Here is a 19,603-nt window from a genome sequence, read left to right as displayed (position 1 = left end):
TGTCTCTGTTTTTCCTCCAGCTTGCGCTGAGCTTCGCTCAAACACTACAGCAAGCCTGAGATAAAGATGTTGACCAGGGAACAGGGTGGTGTGTTAAAGTGACAGGCAACTGGAAGCTCAGGGTCTTTTTTGCAGGCAGAACATAGATGTTCTGCAAAGCTGTCACCCAGTCTACACTTCGTTTCTGCAATGTAGAGGAGACCACATTGTGCGCAACGAATGCAGTAGACTAGATTGTGTGAAGTGCAGGTAAAGTGCTGCTTCATCTGGAAGGTATGTTTTGGCCCTTGGATGTTGAGGAGGGAGGAGGTAAATAGACAGGTATTACACCTTCGGCAGTTACAGGGGAAGGTGCCATGGGGTTGTGGGGGTTGTTGGGTGTTGTGAAGGAAGATTGGACCAGGGTGTCCCAGAGGGAACAATCGCTGTGGAAGGCAGACAAGGGAGGGAAGGGGAATATATGTCTGGTGGTGGCATCTCGCTGGAGGTGGCGGAAATGACAGCTGATGATCTTCTGGATGTGGATGCTGGTGGGATGGTAGGTTAGGACAAGGGGAACCCTAACTGTTGCTGGACAGAGGAGAAGGGGTGAGGGCGGAAATGCAGGAGATGGATCGGACCTGGTTGAGGGCCCTATCAAAAACTGGAGAATCCTTGGTTGAGGAAGAAGGTGGATATTTTAGAGACTCCCTTGTTGAAGTTGGCCTCACCAGAATATATGCAAAGGAGACAGAGGAACTGGGAGAATGGAATCTTTACAGGAAGCAGAGTGCGAGGATGTATAATCCAGGTAGCTGTGGGAGTTGGTGGGTTTATAGTGGATATTAGTGGCCAACTATCCCCAGATATGGAAACAGAGATGTTGAGGAAGAGAAGGGACAAGCCAGAGATAGACCAAATGAAAATGAGGGCAGGGAGGAAATTGGAATCGATATCAATTAACTTTTCCAATTCCAGACAAGAGAGGGAAGCAGCACAGATGGCATTGTCAATATATCAGAGAAAGAGGTGTGGGTGGGGTCCATAATAGGATTGGAACAAGGAATGTTCCATGTACCCCACGAAGAGACAGGCATAACTGGGGCCTATAAGGGTACACATGGCCACCCCTCTGACCTGAAAAAAATGAGAGGAGTTAAAAGAGAAGTTGTCCAGGCTGAGGATGAGCTTGGTCAAACTGAGGAGAGTGGTGGTGGGTGGGGATGGTTCAGGAAGAAGTGGACTGCCCTGAGACCATCCTGGTGGGGGTTGGATGTGTAAAGGGATTGCACGTCCATGATAAAGTGGAGGTGGCTGGAACCTGCAAACTGGAAATTCCGAAACTGGTGTAAAGCGTCAATGGAATCGCGGATATAAGTGGGCAGGGACTGGACCAGGGGAGAAAAGACCGAGTCAAGATAGGAAGAGTTGAGTTCTAAGTTTTTGAGAAGATTTGTAGCTTGGGTTGTGGATGAGGTTGTACACTTGCTCGGCAACCTTTTTCTTGTTCACATTTGCTTCTTTTACAAAACATTTTACAACTGTGCCTTCTGCATCTTGATCCTCTTACAAGTGAGAACAGTTTCTCCCTATCTATACTGTCCACTGTCATGATTTTGAAGACTTCAGTCAAGTTTCCCCTCCACTTCCTCCACTGCAAGATAAATAGCCCCAGCTTCTGTAATCAGTCCTCGTAACTGATGTTTCTCATTCCTGGAATCTTTCTCCAATACATTCGCATTCCTTCCTATAAAGTCTGGTGCCCAGACTGTATACTGTACCCACCTGAGGTCTAACCAGTGTCTTATATATGTTAATCATAGCCTCCTTGGTCTTGTACTCTATGAACCTATTAATTAAGCCAAGAATACTGTATGCTTTATCATTCGGCTGCTCCAACTGTCCTGCCACCTTTAACACCCTATGTACGTATGCACCGAGTTCTGTCTGTTCCTGCACACCCTTTAGAATATACCCATTATTTCATATTGTCTCTCCTTTTCGTTGTACCAAAGTGTATCACCTCGCACTGCTCCACATTGAACCTCATCTGCCACCTATCTACCCAATCCACCAACTTGTCACTGTCCTTTTGAAGTTCTGTATGGTCATCTTGGCTCTGTTCAAATGCAACCCATCTGTCTTGTAAAGGTACCATCTCCCCCAGAGCCAGTCCCAGAAATCTAAAACCTTCCCTCCTGCATCATCTTTTCAGCCACATGTTCATCTTTCTTAGCTTCTTATTTCTGTATTCACTTTTACATGGCACTGAGTGTCATCTGGAAATTGTAACTTTAGAGGTCCTACTTGCTAATTTTATGCATAGCTTCCTAAATTACAATTGCAGCACTGCATCCTCCTTCCAATCTGTCTCATTAGTGCCAATGTGGTTCACAACCTCTGACTATTCACCCTCCCCCAGCAGAATGTCCAACAGCCATTCTGTGACAATCTTGACCCTAGCACTAAGGAGACAATGCACCATCCTGGAGTCACATTGATTGCTGCAGAAAGGTTTATCTGTTCCTCTAACTAAAGAATCCCTCATCAATAGTGTTTTCTCTTCCTCATTCCCTCCTGTACATCTGGGTCAACTGTGGTGCCAAGGGTGTGGCTCTTGCACTCCTCCAAGGATTCATCCTCTCATCAATATCCAGAATGGAAAACCAATTGGTGAATGGGACCTCTGACTCCTGCTTTACTTGCCTGTTTCTCTTGGACAGACTGGAGTCATCTATTCCCTCTCTGAATGTGTTGTCCAAAAAGTTCGCTGCCTCACAGAGGCACATCAGTGACTGTAGCTGCCGTTCAAGCTCTAAAATCTAGAACTCGAAATTGTGCAGCTGATGACACTTCATGCACATGTGCTTATCCAGGTTATAAGAAGCTTCCACTGCTCCCTACGTGCCACAGGATAGGCATTCTGCTTAGCCAAGCTGCTATTCCGTTTCTTATATACAATTTTAAGTTGCTTTTTTCTTATTTTAATAATACTTGTGTGCTATTAACCAGAAACTGGGATTAGTAGAAAGTAGAAATTCCTTATCACTCAACTTCTTTCCATCTCTTATGCTTATAAATTATTACTTTGCCTGGGCTAGTTTAGAAATCAAAATCACTGTGGATGCTTACATGGTCCTAACAATTCTGTATTTAAAAAATCTGCAAATCTATGATGATTGACTGTAATGGAGAAAAATTATTACAAAACCTAATGATGTATAACTCTGTGGCAAATTCAATCTTAATATTAGCCTATCACTTTACAACAGCTAAGAACCAAAGCTGTAATTTTCCTGGCTTCAGAAACCTTGTGACTACTATATGCTGTACAAGAAGAAAAAAATACTGCATTTGTTAAAATATTGTTCTTGAATTATTGAAATTCTAAAACTAAATGGAGTTCTGGCTGAAATTCCACCGAGGATATGGTGGGAGATGAAAGAAGCCAGTCGGAAATTCATCCCCATCCATACTTCATAAACTCTGTTTAAAGTTGCAAGATATGACAATTGTAAGAACCTTGAATAATTTCTTCTTCCTCAACTCAATGCAGATTACTTAACTTGTATACTTCCGCATGATTTAGTTTACATTTCCACTAGATTTTCATCAATTCAGCAAATTTTCATAGACTCATAAAGCAGAGAAGGGGCCCTTTGCCTATTGAGTCTGAGCTGACCTATCTACATTAATCTTAATTTTCAGCAATTGGCCCACAGCTATTTCAAGTGCTCATCCATGTACTTTTTAAAGATGTAAGGTTACCTGCCTCTACTGCCTTTCCAAGCAGTGCAGTCCAGATTCCCACCCCGCTTCCGGATGTTTTTTATTTCCCTCAAATCCTCTAAACCTCCTGCCCTTCGCCTTAAAACTATATCCCACTTTTATTGACTCTTCAACTAAAAGGAACAACTGCTTCTTATCCACCTGTCCATGCCCCTCATAGTCTTATACACTTCAATCAGATCCTCCCTCAAACTTCTCTGCTCTAAAGAAAACAATTGGACCTTATCCAGCCCCTCTAAAATGCTCCAACACCGACAACATCCTACCAATGAGCTATCAAGGAATCCCATGATGTGAGTAGCTGGCAGATATTGCCAGTTTTCCATATAATTATAAATATTAAAACTACCTATTCAAAATATATACTCACAATTCTCTGCTCTGAATTAATTCAACAATGTTTTGCTAACAGAGGTCAATGTAAGGAAGATTGACTGGTCAAAGTATTCACATTTTCCAGCCCAAACATCCTTCAAATCTCCACAGTAGACTGCAGGTTTCAAAATACACACACTACTTTTCCTGACAATGATACATTAATCATCTTCCCTAATGCTTAATAGGTTAAAACTTCTAGCCATGTGGACCATGACCCAGGATCAAACCTTGAACACTGTTGTTAGTTGACCTCAGACAGGGCAGACTTGTGCCAATATTCCTACTCTGGTTCACTGACTGTTGATACCTCCGGGAAAGACAGCATTTATGAGCACATCATTGGATGCACACTCAAAGATATTTTTATATATATTTTCTATCTTTATGTCTCTGCACTATTTTCTGTTCCCATTAGAATCTTGTCAGGCAATCTTGCGTCAGCATTTGCAGTGCTCCTTGAGAATGGCCTGAATAAGGACTTCTTTATGACTATAGTAAAATTACAGCGAAGTGCTTATACTGCGGCAACTAACTCACATCCTGGCTCCTCAAAGCCTGTCCGCCATCTACTAGGCACAAGTCAGGAGCATGATGGAATACTCCCCACATGCTTGGATGAGTGCAGCCCCAACAACACTCAAGAACCTTGATACCATCCAAGACAAAGCAGCCCGCTTGATTGGCACTACATCCACAAGCATTCACTCCCTCCACCACTGATGCTCAGTAGCAGCAGTGTGTACTATCTACAAGATGCACTGCAGAAATTCACCAAAGATCCTCAGACAGCACCTTCCAAACCCACGACCACTTCCATCGAGAAGGACAAGGGCATCAGACATATGGAAACAACACCACCTTCAAGTTTCCCTCCAAGCCACTCACCACCCTGACTTGGAAATAGGTCGCCGTTCCTTCATTGTCGTTGGGTCAAAATCCTGGAATTCCCTCCCTAATAGCAATGTGGGTCAACCCACAGCAAGGGGACTGCAGTGGTTCAAGAAGGCAGCTCACCACCACCTTCTCAAGGACAACTAGGGATGGGCAAGAAATGCTGGCCAGCCAGCGACGCCCACGTCCCACAAATGAATGGAAAAAAAAACGTCATTCTGATAGCCGCAGCCACGAGAGAATACATTCAGCAATCCTAGCCAAAAATTATTAACGATGAGGCTATAGTTGGAGATTTGGGACCGCAGTCCTATCTTTGACCAATGATATGTTTGAGTTTAACTTTCTACAACAAACGCAGGATAGTGTTGTGATGTCAAACCAATATCATTTATGAAAAGTAGAAACACTACTTGAACCAATACACTATCAAGATCCCCACCACAAAATAACTCTTAACATGCACGAGTTGTTTTCTGAAACAAAAACAAAAATTTCTGGAGAAACACAGCAGGTCTGGCAGCATCTGTGGGAATAGTTGAAAACAGAGTTAGCGTCTTGAGTTGGTGACTCTTTATCAAAAGGGGTGGCACAGTGGCTCAACGGTTAGCACCGCTGCCTCACAGCACCAGGAACACACGTTCAATTCCACGCTTGGGTGACTGTCTGTGTGGAGTTTGCACATTCTCCCTGTGTCTGCACAGGTTTCCTCTGGTGCTTTGGTTTCCTCCCACTGTCCAAAGATGTGCAAGCTAGGTGAATTGGCCATGCTAAATTGGCGGTAGCATTTAGGGGTGTGTAGATTAGGTGGGTTGTAGGGGAATGGGTCTGGATGGGATGTCTGAGGGTCAGTGTGGACTTGTTGGGCCAAAGGGTCTGTTTCCATGCTGTAAGGATTCTATGATATCTGCTAGGTATTATTGCACATATACTCAGGTTTACTCAATCATTATAAGATTAAAATGAGACTTGAGTTTGATGCAGGCTCTAGTTGTTTTGGATGTAAGCACCACTTTGGTCCGATTCTAAATTAGAGATTGAATAAATTTGTACTATACAAGATACTTAGTAACCACTCGAGAGACTAAGAGCACATCTTTCAAAATTAGCACAAGCTTGAAGAGTTAAAGTTTTAATAAACTTGAAAAAATTCAAAATCAATTTTTATGTGTTGTAAAGATTAAAAAGTATGGCTAGGTGAGAGGAGGGAGGAGATGGATTGATGCAGGGATGAGAAAATCATAAATTCCGTAGATTTGCTCACCATTGATGAAAACGTAATAGAAATCGTATTATTACATTGCCAGATACAAAATTATTGATCTACATTTTGAGAATGTCTAGACGCACCCTGAAACTAAATTTACCAAGCGGTTTTGATTACTCTTTCAGTCTAACTTTGCCTCTTATCTCGGGAACAATCTTTATCCTCCATTCTCTTTACTTTCTAACCACAATTTTCCGAGTTAATGGTGCAGATGTGCTATCAAAAACCGTCTAGTAGCTGCAGGTAAAGCATGGGTTTAAAGCATGTCAGTAGCAACGGAGCCCCCGTAAACAAATCTGGCAGGAAGAAAAAGACAACCGTCTCGCTTACGATGAGGAGGAATAGAAGGCGAAGCCGCAGCCCTCTAACCGTTGCTATGGACGCCCTCCTCCGCCATTTCGTTGGCATAACACAGTAGGACGCGCTGTGATTTGTCTGGAGCAATCCAGTGAGAGGCCGCGTTGTTGAAGGTGACTCAGGGGACAAGATGGCGGCGGCAGTGAGGGCGAGTGTCCGAGCGGCGAGAGATCGGAGGCTGAGGGTACCGGCTAGAGCGGCCCTCCTGCTGGTAAGGAGGGAGTGGGAGTGGGAGTGGGAGTGGGGTTTACTCCTAGGCACGGAAGCTGTGGTCAGGAATCGAGGCTGATCTCTGAAAGTTCACATTGTTCCCGGAACCTAAACTTTGGTCTCGGGCGGTCAAATATACCTGGTAGTTATGTGGATAGATTGTAGAAGTTGGGCTGTTTACCTTGGAGAAGGAGGTTACGAGGAGCGCTCTTCAAGATCGTGGAGAAGTCTGGACAGGCTCCATGGTATGAAACTGTTGCCATTGGCAAAGCGATCCACACAAAATCAGAGGACTTCGTTTTTAAAGTGACTGGTAAGAAAAGCCACAGCGAGATGAGGAGAAACCATTATACAGTGAGTGGTTAGGATCTGGAATTGACTCGCTGAGAATACAGTAGAGATAGATTCAATTTGAGAGATCTGAAGTACTGTGGATGCTGACTATCTGAAATCAGAAATGGAGAAGTCCAGCAGACCAGGCAACGACTGTGGAGTGAGAAAACAGTACTTTTTTAAATTGCAAAAATATACTTTATTCATTTTTTAAAAAAATCTTTATCTACATTCACAGGTACAAAAGCAGTTCTGTACAGTCTTTGCATATCAAGAAAAACAAACATTGGAATTTGACATTCTCTGCAGTTGTAATAAGCAAAGACGTTTCCTACACATGCAGCAGGGTATTCACATACATAGAGGCAATGACAGGGCCTGATAACTGAACAGGCCCGTATTAAACTTTGACAGAAAGTCCTTAGACAGTAGTCATTCTCTGCTGCACCAAGCTTTGGTGCATTCCTCAGTACGTAGACCTGGATTTTGGAATGTGCCAGTCCTCAACGTTCATTCGAGGTCACCTGTTTGCATTGGAAGACCAACAAATTTCAGGCAGACCAAAGAGCGTCTTTCACCAAGTTGATGCTTTTCCAGGTGCAGTTGATGTTTCTGTCCAGGCAAACAGCCCGTAGATCACAGAGTCGTGCATCATGGAGATGCTTGGGACGAACCTCAACAAAATCCACTGCATCTCTTTCCAGGTCTGAATAGGGATAGTCAGCATGGACTTGTGCGCAGGAAGTCATGTCTGACAAATCTTTTAGAGTTTTTTGAAGAGGTAACCAAGAGGATAGATGAGAGTAGGGCAGTGGATGTTGTCTATATGGACTTTAGTAAGGCCTTTGACAAGGCCCCGCATGGCAGGCTAGTCATGAAAGTTCAGTCGCATGGGATCCAGAGAAGGTGAGCTAATTGAATTCAAAGTTGGCTTGATGGTAGGAAATGGAGGGTGATGTTTGGAAGTTGTTTCTCGGACTGGAGGCCTGTGACTAGTGGTGTGCCACAGGGGTTGGGGCTGGGACCTTTGTTATTTGTTATTTACGTAAATGATCTGGATGTGAATGTACAAGGCATGATTATTAAGTTTACAGATGATACAAAATTAGAAGGTATCATTGATACTGAAGAAGGTCACCAAAAATTGCAGAGGGATCTTGATCAGCCAGGGAAGTGGGCTGAGGATTGGCAAATACAATTCAATACAGATAAGTGTGAGGCGTTATATTTTGGAAAGTCAAACCAAGGGAGGACTTATACAGTAAGTGGTAAGGTTCTGAGGAGTGTTGTGAAACAAGTACATAGGTCGTTGAAAGCAGTGTCACAGGTGGACAGGGTAGCGAAGAAGGCATTTGGATGGTGGCCTTCATTGGTCGAGGCATTGAGTATAGGAGTTGGGATGTTATATTACAGTTGTATAAGTTGTTGGTGAGGCTGCGCTTGGAGTATTGTGTACAGTTTTGGTCACCCTTTTATAGGAAAGACATAGTTAAGCTGGGAGGTGTGCAAAGAAGATTTGCGAGGATGTTGCCAGGACCAGTCGGCCTGAGTTATTGGGAGAGGTTGGCCAGAATAAGACTCTATTCCTTGGAATGTAGGAGAATAAGGGGTGACCTTTTTGAGGTGTATAAAATCATGAGTGGCATAGTTCGGATAAATGCATATAGTCTTTTTCCCAGGGATGAGAAACTGAAAACTAGAGGGCATAGGTTTAAGGTGAGAGGGGATAGATTTAAGAAGGACCTGAGGGGCCTTTTGTTTTGAAACTTCTTTTGTTTTGTGAAGGGTAGGTCGTGCCTCACAAACCTTATTGAGTTCTTTGAGAAGGTGACCAAACAGGTGGATGAGGGTAAAGCGGTTGATGTGGTGTATATCGATTTCAGTAAAGCGGTTGATAAAGTTCCCCATGGTAGGCTATTGCAGAAAATACGGAGGCATGGGATTGAAGGTGATTTAGCGGTTTGGATCAGAAATTGGCTAGCTGTAAGAAGACAGAGGGTGGTGGTTGATGGGAAATGTTAATCCTGGAGTTCAGTTACTAGTGGTGTACCTCAAGGATCTGTTTTGGGGCCACTGCTGTTTGTCATTTTTATAAATGACCTGGATGAGGGCGTAGAAAGATGGGTTAGTAAATTTGCGGATGACACCAAAGTCGGTGGAGTTGTGGATAGTGCGGAAGGATGTTGCAGGTTACAGAGGGACATAGATAAGCTGCAGAGCTGGGCTGAGAGGTGGCAAATGGAGTTTAATGCGGAAAAGTGTGAGGTGATTCACTTTGGAAGGAGTAACAGGAATACAGAGTACTGGGCTAATGGTAAGATTCTTGGTAGTGTGGATGAGCACAGAGATCTCGGTGTCCATGTGCATAGATCACTGAAAGTTGCCACCCAGGTTGATAGCATTGTTAAGAAGGCGTACGGTATGTTAGGTTTTATTGGTAGAGGGATTGAGTTTCGGAGCCGTGAGGTCATGTTGCAGCTGTACAAAACTCTGGTGCGGCCGCACTTGGAGTATTGCGTACAGTTCTGGTCACCGCATTATAGGAAGGATGTGGAAGCATTGGAAAGGGTGCAGAGGAGATTTACCAGGATGTTGCCTGGTATGGAGGGAAGGTCTTATGAGGAAAGGCTGAGGAACTTGAGAGGCTGTTTTCGTTAGAGAGAAGAAGGTTAAGAGGTGACTTAATAGAGACATACAAGATGATCAGAGGATTAGATAGGGTGGACAGTGGGAGCCTTTTTCCTCGGATGGTGATGGCTAGCATGAGGGGACATAGCTTTAAATTGAGGGGTGATGGATACAGGACAGATGTCAGAGGTAGGTTCTTTACTCAGAGAGTAGTAAGGGCGTGGAATGCCCTGCCTGCAACAGTAGTAGACTCGCCAACTTTAAGGGCATTTAAATGGTCATTGGATAAACATATGGATGATAATGGAATAGTTTAGGTTAGATGGGCTTCAGATTGGTTTCACAGGTCGGCGCAACATCGAGGGCCAAAGGGCCTGTACTGCGCTGTAATGCTCTATGTTCTATGTTCATGCAGAGAGTGGTGCGTAGATGGAATGAGCTGCTGGAGAAAGTGGTTGAGGCAGGTACAATTGCAACATTTAAGCAACATTTGGATAGGTACATGGATGAGATGGGTTTAGAGGGATATGGACCAAATGCAGGCAATTAGAACTAGCTGAGTGGGCACCATGGTCAGCATGGACCAGTTTGGGCCAAAGGGCCTGTTTTCATGCTGTATTACGCTATGACTCTATGACCTAAGACAGTAATGTGAACATGACATCAAGATGGTCCTATGAAATGTTTTTGAACTGAGGATTTCAAGCATTTTACATCAGAAAATATTGCATCTACATTTATCTTAATGATTTTGCTTTGGTTCAGATGATTTTGATGAAGCCCATTCACTTATGTTCCCTTCTCAGGAATTGTTAGACCCTGCTCCAACCTGTAGTCAAGGATTCAAGACTGCATTTGAGTCCTACTTGAATCCAGGATCTCCCTTATTTTTCTGCTGTACTCCTGTCTGTATACCATGACCCTGTTGTAACAATCATAAACGACAAGATCACATATCCAAAAGTAGCTGATCTATAACAGTTTCCAATTTTGACAACTTCCCAACAGTGACTCCACATGAAAACATAAGAAATGGAATTAATACATTACAGCTCATCAAAACTGTTCTGCCATTCATTAAAATCATGGCTGAACATCACATTAGCACTGTTTTCCTGCACTATTTCATTTGGGGTTCTCAGTGACAAAAAAAATCCATCAATCTCTTTCTTGAGTATACTCATTAATTGAGCATCCACAAGGCTATGAGATGGATACTTATAAATATTCACAGCTGAGTCAAGAAATTTCTCCATGTCTTATTTCTGAATTGCCAGCCTATTGCTGTGACACTATGACACTGGTTCAGAGTGGGGGGATGGTGGTGTTGATAGTGTTGAAATTCTTTGATAATACCTTATGATCATAAAACTTCTGACTCACTAGTCCTTGCCTCTCCAAATGTGATTACAGATAGTCTTTGTGCATTGAAATTGTCTCTCTCAAACTTGATTGAGTTTTTTGAGGACATGACCAAGAGGATAGATGAGGGCAGTGTGGTAGACATTGTCTGCATGAAGTTTAGCAAGGGCTTTAACAAGGTTCCACATGGTAGACTGGCTAGTAAAGTTAGATCCATGGGATCCAGGGAGAGCTAACTAATTGGATACAAGATTGGCTTGACAGTAGGAGACAGAGGATGGTAGTCGAGGGTTGTTTCTCGGATTGGAGGCCTGTGACCAACAATGTTCCGCAAGGATCGGTGCTGGGTCCACAATTGTTTGTCATTTATATAAATGATTTGGATGAGGATATAGTAAGTATGGTTGCGGATGACACCAAAATTGGTGCTATAGTGGACAGTGAAGAAGATTATCTAAGAGTACAATGGGATCTTGATCAGCTGGGCCAATGGGCCAAGGAGAAGGAGATGAAGTTTAATGTAGATAAATGCAAGGTGTTGCATTTTGGTAAGACAAACTAGGGCAGGACTTACACAGTTAATGGTAGGTCCCTGGGGAATGTTGTTGAACAGACAAACCTAGGGGTTTAGGTACATAGTTCTTTGAAAGTGGCATCACCGGTAGACAGGATGGTGAAAAAGGTGTTTGGCATGCTTGCCTTCATTGGTCAGAGTGTTGAGTATAATAGGAGCTTGGACATCATGTTAGGGCTTTACAAGACATTGGTGAGGCCACTTTTGGAGCACTGCGTACAGTTTGTCGCCCTGGTATAGGAAGGATGTTATTAAATTGAAAAGGGTGCAGAAAAGATTTACAAGGTACTAGAGGGTTTGAGTTATAAGGAGAGGCTGAATAGGCTGAGACTTTTTTTTCCCCCGGAGCATAGGAGGTTAAGGGTCCTCTTTATAGAGGTTTATAAAATAGTGAGGCATAGATAAGGTGAATAGCTTTTCTCTGGGATAGGGGCATTCAAAACTAGAGGACATAGCTTTAAGGTGAGAGGGAAAAGATTCAAAAGGACCTGAGGGGCAACTGTTTCTCACACACTGTGGTGCATAACTGGAAATGAACTGCCAGAGGAAGTGGTAGAGGCAGGGACAGTTACAACATTTAAAAGACATTGGACAGGTACACGAATAGGAAAAGTTCATGCAAAGGATCATTTTTGCAATATGGTCATTGTTGCTGTGATTGTAGTTGTTACAAAGCTACAGTAGTCAATTTTCTGGAGTTATCACCCAAACAGAAAATAAATGACCAATTAAGTTGAGGTTGATGTTAGTTGAGAGAGGGGTAATATTGTGGGATCATTAACAATCCTCTGGGACAGAAAGGGAATATTGGTTTAAACTCTCTTCTGAACTATAGCATCTACTTCAGTGATATTGCCACAGTCAACTAATCTGACCGCCGCAAACCTCCTTTCTCCTATCTGTAACAACTTACATTTTTAATTTTGTATTTATGCTTTTCATTTTCAGACTTCATCTGCTGTCAACAGAATTAAGACTCTTCTGCTACAGAGACCAGAATGTGTATGTGAAATTGGACTTGTTTAAGATTAACAGTTTATGTAGCTGAGAGTTCTTTTTCCATCTCTGAAGATTGTGCACTTTTGGAATACTGCCTCAGAATGTGGAGGACATATGGTCATTGAATAATAGACGGGGTGAATAGATTTTGGTTCGGCAATAGAATTAAGGCAGTGTTTACTGACAGCTGTGGTCATTATGCATTCATGTGTCATTTGGAAATGCATGCTTCCAAGCACTGACATCATCACACATGCTTCGTGTGTGATGTCACATACAAATGCATCACTGCACATGTTGGGCTTTAGTGGTGCAGGGTGTGTGCAGGACTCCTCCAATTCTGATATCTTTCTCCTATTCCTTGTTCTTCCTTTGCAATGTGTTTCTGCTTTGTGCAATAACCTTTCTTGCTGCACTGTGTCAACTGCCTTCTGGATATCCAAATACTCCACATGAACAGATTCCCCTATCCACAGCACAGAACTCCAGTAAATTGGTTAAACAATTTCCCTTTTACAAAACCACGCTGACTCCTCCTGATTACCTTGAGTTTTTCTAAGTGCCAGTTATACCTCTCTAATGTTTGATTGTAACACTTTCCACAGAAGAGCCAGCAGGCACAATTTAAAACTAAAAGGAATTCAATTTAGGACTGAGATAAGGAGACATAGGGGTGGTGAATCTTTGGAATTCTCTAACCCTGAGGACCATGGAAGCTCAGTCTTTTGAGTATATTTAATGTGGACGTTGATACATTTTTTATTATAAACGGAGTGAATGGTTATGGGGATAGTATGATTAAAAGGCATTGAAGTGTCGATCAGCCATGATCATATTCAGTGGTGAAGCAGGCTCAATGGACTGCATAGCCTGCAAGATTCTGGGAAATTAACACAAACACATTCTCTGCCCCATTAGCCACCTTCTCACCAACTCTAGAGTGCAGTCGGTCAGTACCCAGAGGCTTATCAGCCTGCAGCTCCATCAGTTGCTGGCTTAATACCTGAAACATTATCCCTACTGGAATTCTGCGTGTAACTACACCAAATGGCCTGCAACATTTCAAGAAGGCAGCTCATCACTGTTTTCTCAAGGGCAACCAGGGATGGGTAACGAATGCTGGCCCATGATCCCTGGATAATAAAAAAAAAATTGCATGGTACCGCTTCCCTCGTGATTGAAATTTTACCAAGTTCCTCTCCTCATTTCACCTACTAATTTAAAGCTATTACTGGAATGGTTATTGTATCTTCCATAGTGAAGAGTTGAGCAAAAACAAAATTCTGCCATTTTCTTATTACTTACCATTAATTCCACATTCTCATTTTCTAGAGGACAAGCATACTCTTAATAATTTATATAATTTAAACATATTTATATTTTTCCTATGATCCTAGAGAAAAGATGGATTATATTATTGGGGTTTCTAAGGACATTTATTTACTATTGATTTATATGTACAGTTATGGGAGTGCCCTAGTTTCATTTCAGGAGTTATTCTGCAGGTGTATTTATTAAAATTGCACTGATCCTGCTTTAATGCAGTTTATTGTTTACGGAGTTTTCCCTTTTATTCTTCAGGTTGGTTTGAAAGTTGGAGTTCGCACTCGTGGCTGCAGTGGTCTCTCATATGTAATAGAGTATGCAACAGAGAAAGGGAAATTTGATGAAGAAGTTACTCAGGATGGTATGGAATGTTAGCAGTCTCTTAATTCGTGAGGAAATCTTGTCAAGTCTACCCCACTTTTAAAAAAAATCAATCTAAACTAAGCATTCTTAGTTTGCTGGGAATTTATTTTTCCTTTCTTTTATGTATGTTAGCTTTAGAGCCAAACCTTTTCATAATTTTCAGGTTAACAATTTGTGGCAAGTGGTCTGTTGCTTGGGCTTGCTTTATGACAATGAATTTGCTTCAGAAAGTGAAAGAGAACTGATTGACGGTGAGAGATAGTAGGAACTGCCGATGCTGGAGAATCTGAGATAACAAGGTGTAGAGCTGGATGAACCAAGCAGCATGATGGTGTGTGTTTGACATGTAGGAAACCTGGTGTTTACAAGGAATATGGAACTTTGATTTTCTAAGGAAGATAAACAAAAAGCCTTGAATTAGCATAGTGCTATTCAAGTTGTCCTAATGCACTTTATAGCCATTTAAAGCACTTTGTGTAATCAGTGTTGTAGTCATAGCAACCAGTTGGTCCACAGCAACCCTCCACGAACAGCAACATGATAATGACCAAATAATCTTGTGTTTTGTGATATTTATTGAGGCATAACCATCGACCAGAATACTGGCAATAACTTTCTAGCTCTTCACAATAATGCCATGGAATATTTTATATCTGCCTTGGCTTTGGTTTGATGTCTCATTCAAATGATGACACCACTGACAGCACTGCAGTCTTTCAATAGTGTACTGGCACGCTAGGTTGGAGTTTTGTTCATGTTTCTCGTGCGAGACAGATCCACAACCATTTGATTAGGTAGTAATTTGTATTTAAAGTAATAAAAGCCACTTTGTTTAAGAGTTATAAAGTAGCATTTAACATTGATCCATATAAGGTGATATTAGAGCAAATGGCCAAAAGTTTGGTCAAAGAGAGAGCTTTTAAGAAGAGTCTTAAAGAAGAAAGAGAAGTAGAAATGCAGAAAGAGTTTGAGAGGAAATGCAGGACTTAAAGAGTCTACTTAACTGGAGGCAGAACCTCACAAGTAGAGCCATTAAAACCAGGAATTGTCAACAGGCCAACATTAGATGAGCACCAAAGGTTATGGATTGGGGAAAATCAAGGCCATGAAAGGATTACATAGTAAGTATGAGCACTTAAGATCAATGTTACTTGATTAGGGACACTATAGGTCAATGAGTACAATGAGAGATGAACCATGGCTTACACTTCTTGATTCAGGCATATACTTACTGTGATTAGATTAGATTAGTTTAGATTATATTGTCATGTGTACCTGAGTATAGGAGTACAGTGCTGTCCAGCGCCATCTTAGAATTCAACAGTTAAAATTAAAAACAAGAGTCAAAATTAAAGAAACAAAGAAAAGGAAATGTCCAGATCTCCATTGCTGCCGTGATTCTTGAGCCGGTCTCACCAACATTGCCTGCACTGAGAACATTAATTTAAAGTGATGTGTAAACAAAGCATGGGTGCTTTAGAAAAAGCTTTTTCACACAGAGTAGTTTATCAAGAATGCAGTGCCTGGAAATTTGATGGATGCAGGTTCAACTGAGGCATTCAAGATGACAGACAGTCCACTGTAAGCTTCTGACAATTTAATTAATAAATATTTTTAAAACCGCTTTATCCCACACTGTTATTCAGTCCATTCATTGCTTTATTTCCTTTTCAGGTGTGCGTGTGTTCATTGACCAGAAAGCACAGTTAACCCTGCTAGGAACAGAAATGGATTATATTGAAACAAAACTCTCCAGTGAATTTATTTTCAATAACCCAAATATTAAGGGAACATGTGGATGTGGTGAAAGCTTTACTATGTAATTAATCATAAAATAAGTATTTATCATGTATATAAAATTAAGGTGGTGTGACTCAACTGTTGAGCTTTGTACTTTTCTCAAACTCCTTTAAATATAATGTATATGAATTCTTACAGTAAAACAGTACATGTCTGAGTTTACCAAAGGGAACTTTAAACCTATAATAGTGATATCCATAACTCAGTTGCAAATTTTCATCTATGTTTGCATCAAAAATTAGCCCTTTAGAAAACAAGAATATAATCATCCTCCTTTACTATTTTGTGTACATGAAGCGTTTGATTGGAATCTTGTATTTTTGTGGGTGTTCAATTTGAACACTTGGAGGAGAAAAGTTACAAGTTCAATTTTTTTTTTGCTATCCCATCTTTTTGTATAAAGAATGATCATTGCTGATGCCTTGCTTGATCATGTGCAGTCTTTGGTGGTGGTGTGTATAAAACTGAATAGTGCTTAATATTTTTACAGATGGTGGAAGGGGATTAATTGGTCAAGGGTAACTCTAAAATACACATTCTAGTAAGTAATAGTTTGCCTGAATTCACAGGCAATTGTGTACTTTGGGCTTTTTATTTCTGTTCATTTACAGAAGTGCCTAAGTCAGCAAATAAATTGAGATTTAAAAGCACTTTGGCAAATTAGTAATTTGTAGATATTTTTAATTAATGTATTATTATTAATGTATTGCTTAACATGTTCCCATAATTAAACAATTATGCATTTGTTAACAGACAGGGGTTTGTGTTAATGCAACAATTGGAACACTGAAAAATACAGATGTCCCCAACTTACAAACGCTTCTACATATGAACGTGATCTCATACCGTCTAATTTTAAAGATCTAGTATATGCAAATATTAATATTACCTGTTCTTACAAATGGCTATTTTATATTGTCCTGCATTGCGCTCCAACTTGCAAATGAAATCAAGAATGGAACTCCTTCCCAACATGGGGACTTTCTGTAATCTCATGATCTTGGATGTGCAACAAATTTACTAACTTGCTGTATATGTTAGCATTTTCAGCCAAATTCTACAAATATATTTTTATGGTATATCAATAATTTGTATAAAAAGAAAATAAAGATAAATTCAGCAAAATTGTCAAATTCTTTAAATTTTACATTTAAGAAATGGGATTAGAAACCACTTGGGTGCAAAGAAGGGAACAGAAAAAATAAAACATCATTATCTTTATACTGTTATGTGGCTTGAGACAATGAATAATATTAAAGACAAGGATTTTGAATTGAATTCATCTTTAACTCTCCCCTATACTCCACTGATAACATGAATGATGTAACAGGCTGAAGTTTCTGTTTGCTAACAATTTCTACATACTATACAGAAACCTTTAAGACAAAGCTAATCAGTGTACTTAAAGTTTTTTATGAGAAAGTCTGCCTTTTGGAATTTATTAATATATTGGTCTATTGGATTCACAAGAAAGTAAATACCGGATAATAACCTCAACTGATTTTTTTTCCCACTATTTCTGCATTACAACTGAAAATGGGGGTGATTTTAGCAGAAAAAGACAGTAATTTGTAATCAAAACTGCAAAAGTGACATTTAGTAACCAAATGGAAAGTGATAATTTTATTAAAAAGGAATGGCAGATTGTAACAATTATGAAAATAACCAAACTACAGAACAATATTTTGTAGGACAAATGTGGGCTATTTTTTGGGAGTCAGTCAGCACGAATGTCTTTCAAAGACAAAACCCCTTGTTGGTGTTTTTAGAAAATAATGCAAATAGTAAGCAGGCCATACAAGCTAGCCTCTTGAAAGAAAAGACAACCTGACCACTGAAAGAAATCAGTCCAGTCATCTTGTTGCACATTGTGGGATGTTTGGTCACATCCTAATTTAAATCATTAATCTTAAACTGCTGGCTACTGTCCCAGCTACCAATTATCAAATCTATACTAATTAGGAAACTGAAGCTCGGACTATTCAGGTCTATTTAACTCAAATCAAATAACATATTTACACACCAAGCTGATGAGGGAGCATTCACTCACAGCAGCTTAAGTAGGTATCAACTGCACTGCAATTGAAAATATTATATTGAGCAGACAGAACAATGCTGAGAAAATAATAAAATTCTGTAGATATGTTAAAGAAAATTACCTAAGGTCTGAGTGCATCAGCTGAATATCATTTTGACAAAATTTGTTTACTAAACACATACTCAATGAAACAAGAAGTTATTTTAAAAAAATGTCAATCCTGGTGACTAAATTCACACCATGTGTAAATCTACCAGGTAAGTAACACCTCACTACACTCATATATTTCGGTCTAAATCCAAGATTGCATTTTTCTTCCTTATTAATGATATACACACCAAAATCCGTATTGACTCTTGCCTATTAATTCTTGAAGTAAAACTAATACAAATCACATGCAGAAAATGTTATTACTTTCTGCAATACCTAATGTTACCTACAGATACATAACTAAACATTCTTTACAATGTGTTAAAATATTTTCCAGCAACCCACCATATTAGAGATAAAGTACTCTTCATGTATGTGTGGTTCCTTCGCTATACACCCCAGGAGGGCTCGAGTTTAGGCTTATAGACTCATAGGGGAACTCTTGGTAAGGGGCTTGATCACACCAACACTTACTCATTGCAGACTCTTAGATGAAGAATTGGCAAATGAGAAAAATCTGAAATTGACATATCTCTGGAATTATTCAGCTTCTTCCATCCGTGGACCCCCCCCCCCACCCCACCAAGTACCAGGTGGCTCCCACAGGCTGGGTAGTGAAAAACAGACTAGAATTGTTCATAAATAAGCCACAGCATTCAATGTCACATAAAGCAGTCTGCAGAAGACATTTACTTTCCCATCAATATTGAATATACCAGAAAGCGTTAGAAAAATAAGAGTGATGCACCATATTTTTTGATGAATCTTCAAAAGTGAACATTATGTTCAAAAAAACGTATTTGTGGTTTTAAGCGGATAAACAAACCAACAATTTTATATCAATAAATCATGGCCCTTGCTTTTAGTTCCTTATGTGTGACTATGCAGCAAGGAGGATTTTACACAAAGGTATTTCGGCTGCAGATTAGACACTTAACAATATTTACAGATCCAACTAAAATAAGATGGGGATAATTTCACAATCATCTCTTCTGTTCCAGGTAGGCAGAAAGCAGAGGTACAGGAGGCAGAAAATCTGTACCTTTGTTGCTTACTTCTGTCTGCCGTTTTCCATCGCAGTCAGAACCTGTAAAAGATTGCACAAATAAAGTGGTATAGCAGGTTCAATTATATGCCAAGTACAAAGCTAAATTAACAA

At 40.5% G+C, this 19,603-nt stretch overlaps 2 protein-coding genes across 3 annotated transcripts in view; one reads left to right on the top strand and one right to left on the bottom strand.

The window, feature by feature from the left end:
* The first annotated feature begins 6,765 nt into the window (after nt 1–6,765).
* Nucleotides 6,766–17,381, top strand: LOC109935314 (iron-sulfur cluster assembly 1 homolog, mitochondrial-like). The gene is made up of 4 exons (XM_020533976.2): nt 6,766–6,872; nt 12,717–12,770; nt 14,349–14,454; nt 16,131–17,381. Exons 1-4 carry the CDS (start codon nt 6,792–6,794, stop codon nt 16,277–16,279), a joined length of 390 nt encoding a protein of 129 aa, XP_020389565.1. The 5' UTR covers nt 6,766–6,791; the 3' UTR covers nt 16,280–17,381.
* The window catches only part of r3hdm4 (R3H domain containing 4), a 32,141-nt gene continuing 28,576 nt past the window's right edge, over nt 16,039–19,603 (bottom strand). Inside the window, exons 8-9 of one of the 2 annotated variants that reach the window (XM_048614036.1) lie at nt 19,487–19,531; nt 16,039–16,171 (exon numbers count right to left, since the gene is read on the bottom strand). In XM_048614036.1, coding sequence (XP_048469993.1) covers nt 16,143–16,171; nt 19,487–19,531 — 74 coding nt within the window. In that variant the 3' untranslated portion in view covers nt 16,039–16,142. Of the gene's footprint in view, nt 16,172–16,931; nt 19,532–19,603 lie in introns of those variants that run through there. The other variant, XM_020533966.2, reaches the window with a different exon arrangement.

This window comes from Rhincodon typus, chromosome 29 (genome assembly GCF_021869965.1).
Source record: "Rhincodon typus isolate 14 chromosome 29, sRhiTyp1.1, whole genome shotgun sequence".
Lineage (NCBI taxonomy): Eukaryota > Metazoa > Chordata > Chondrichthyes > Orectolobiformes > Rhincodontidae > Rhincodon > Rhincodon typus.
This window is presented reverse-complemented; position numbering and strand designations above follow the sequence as displayed.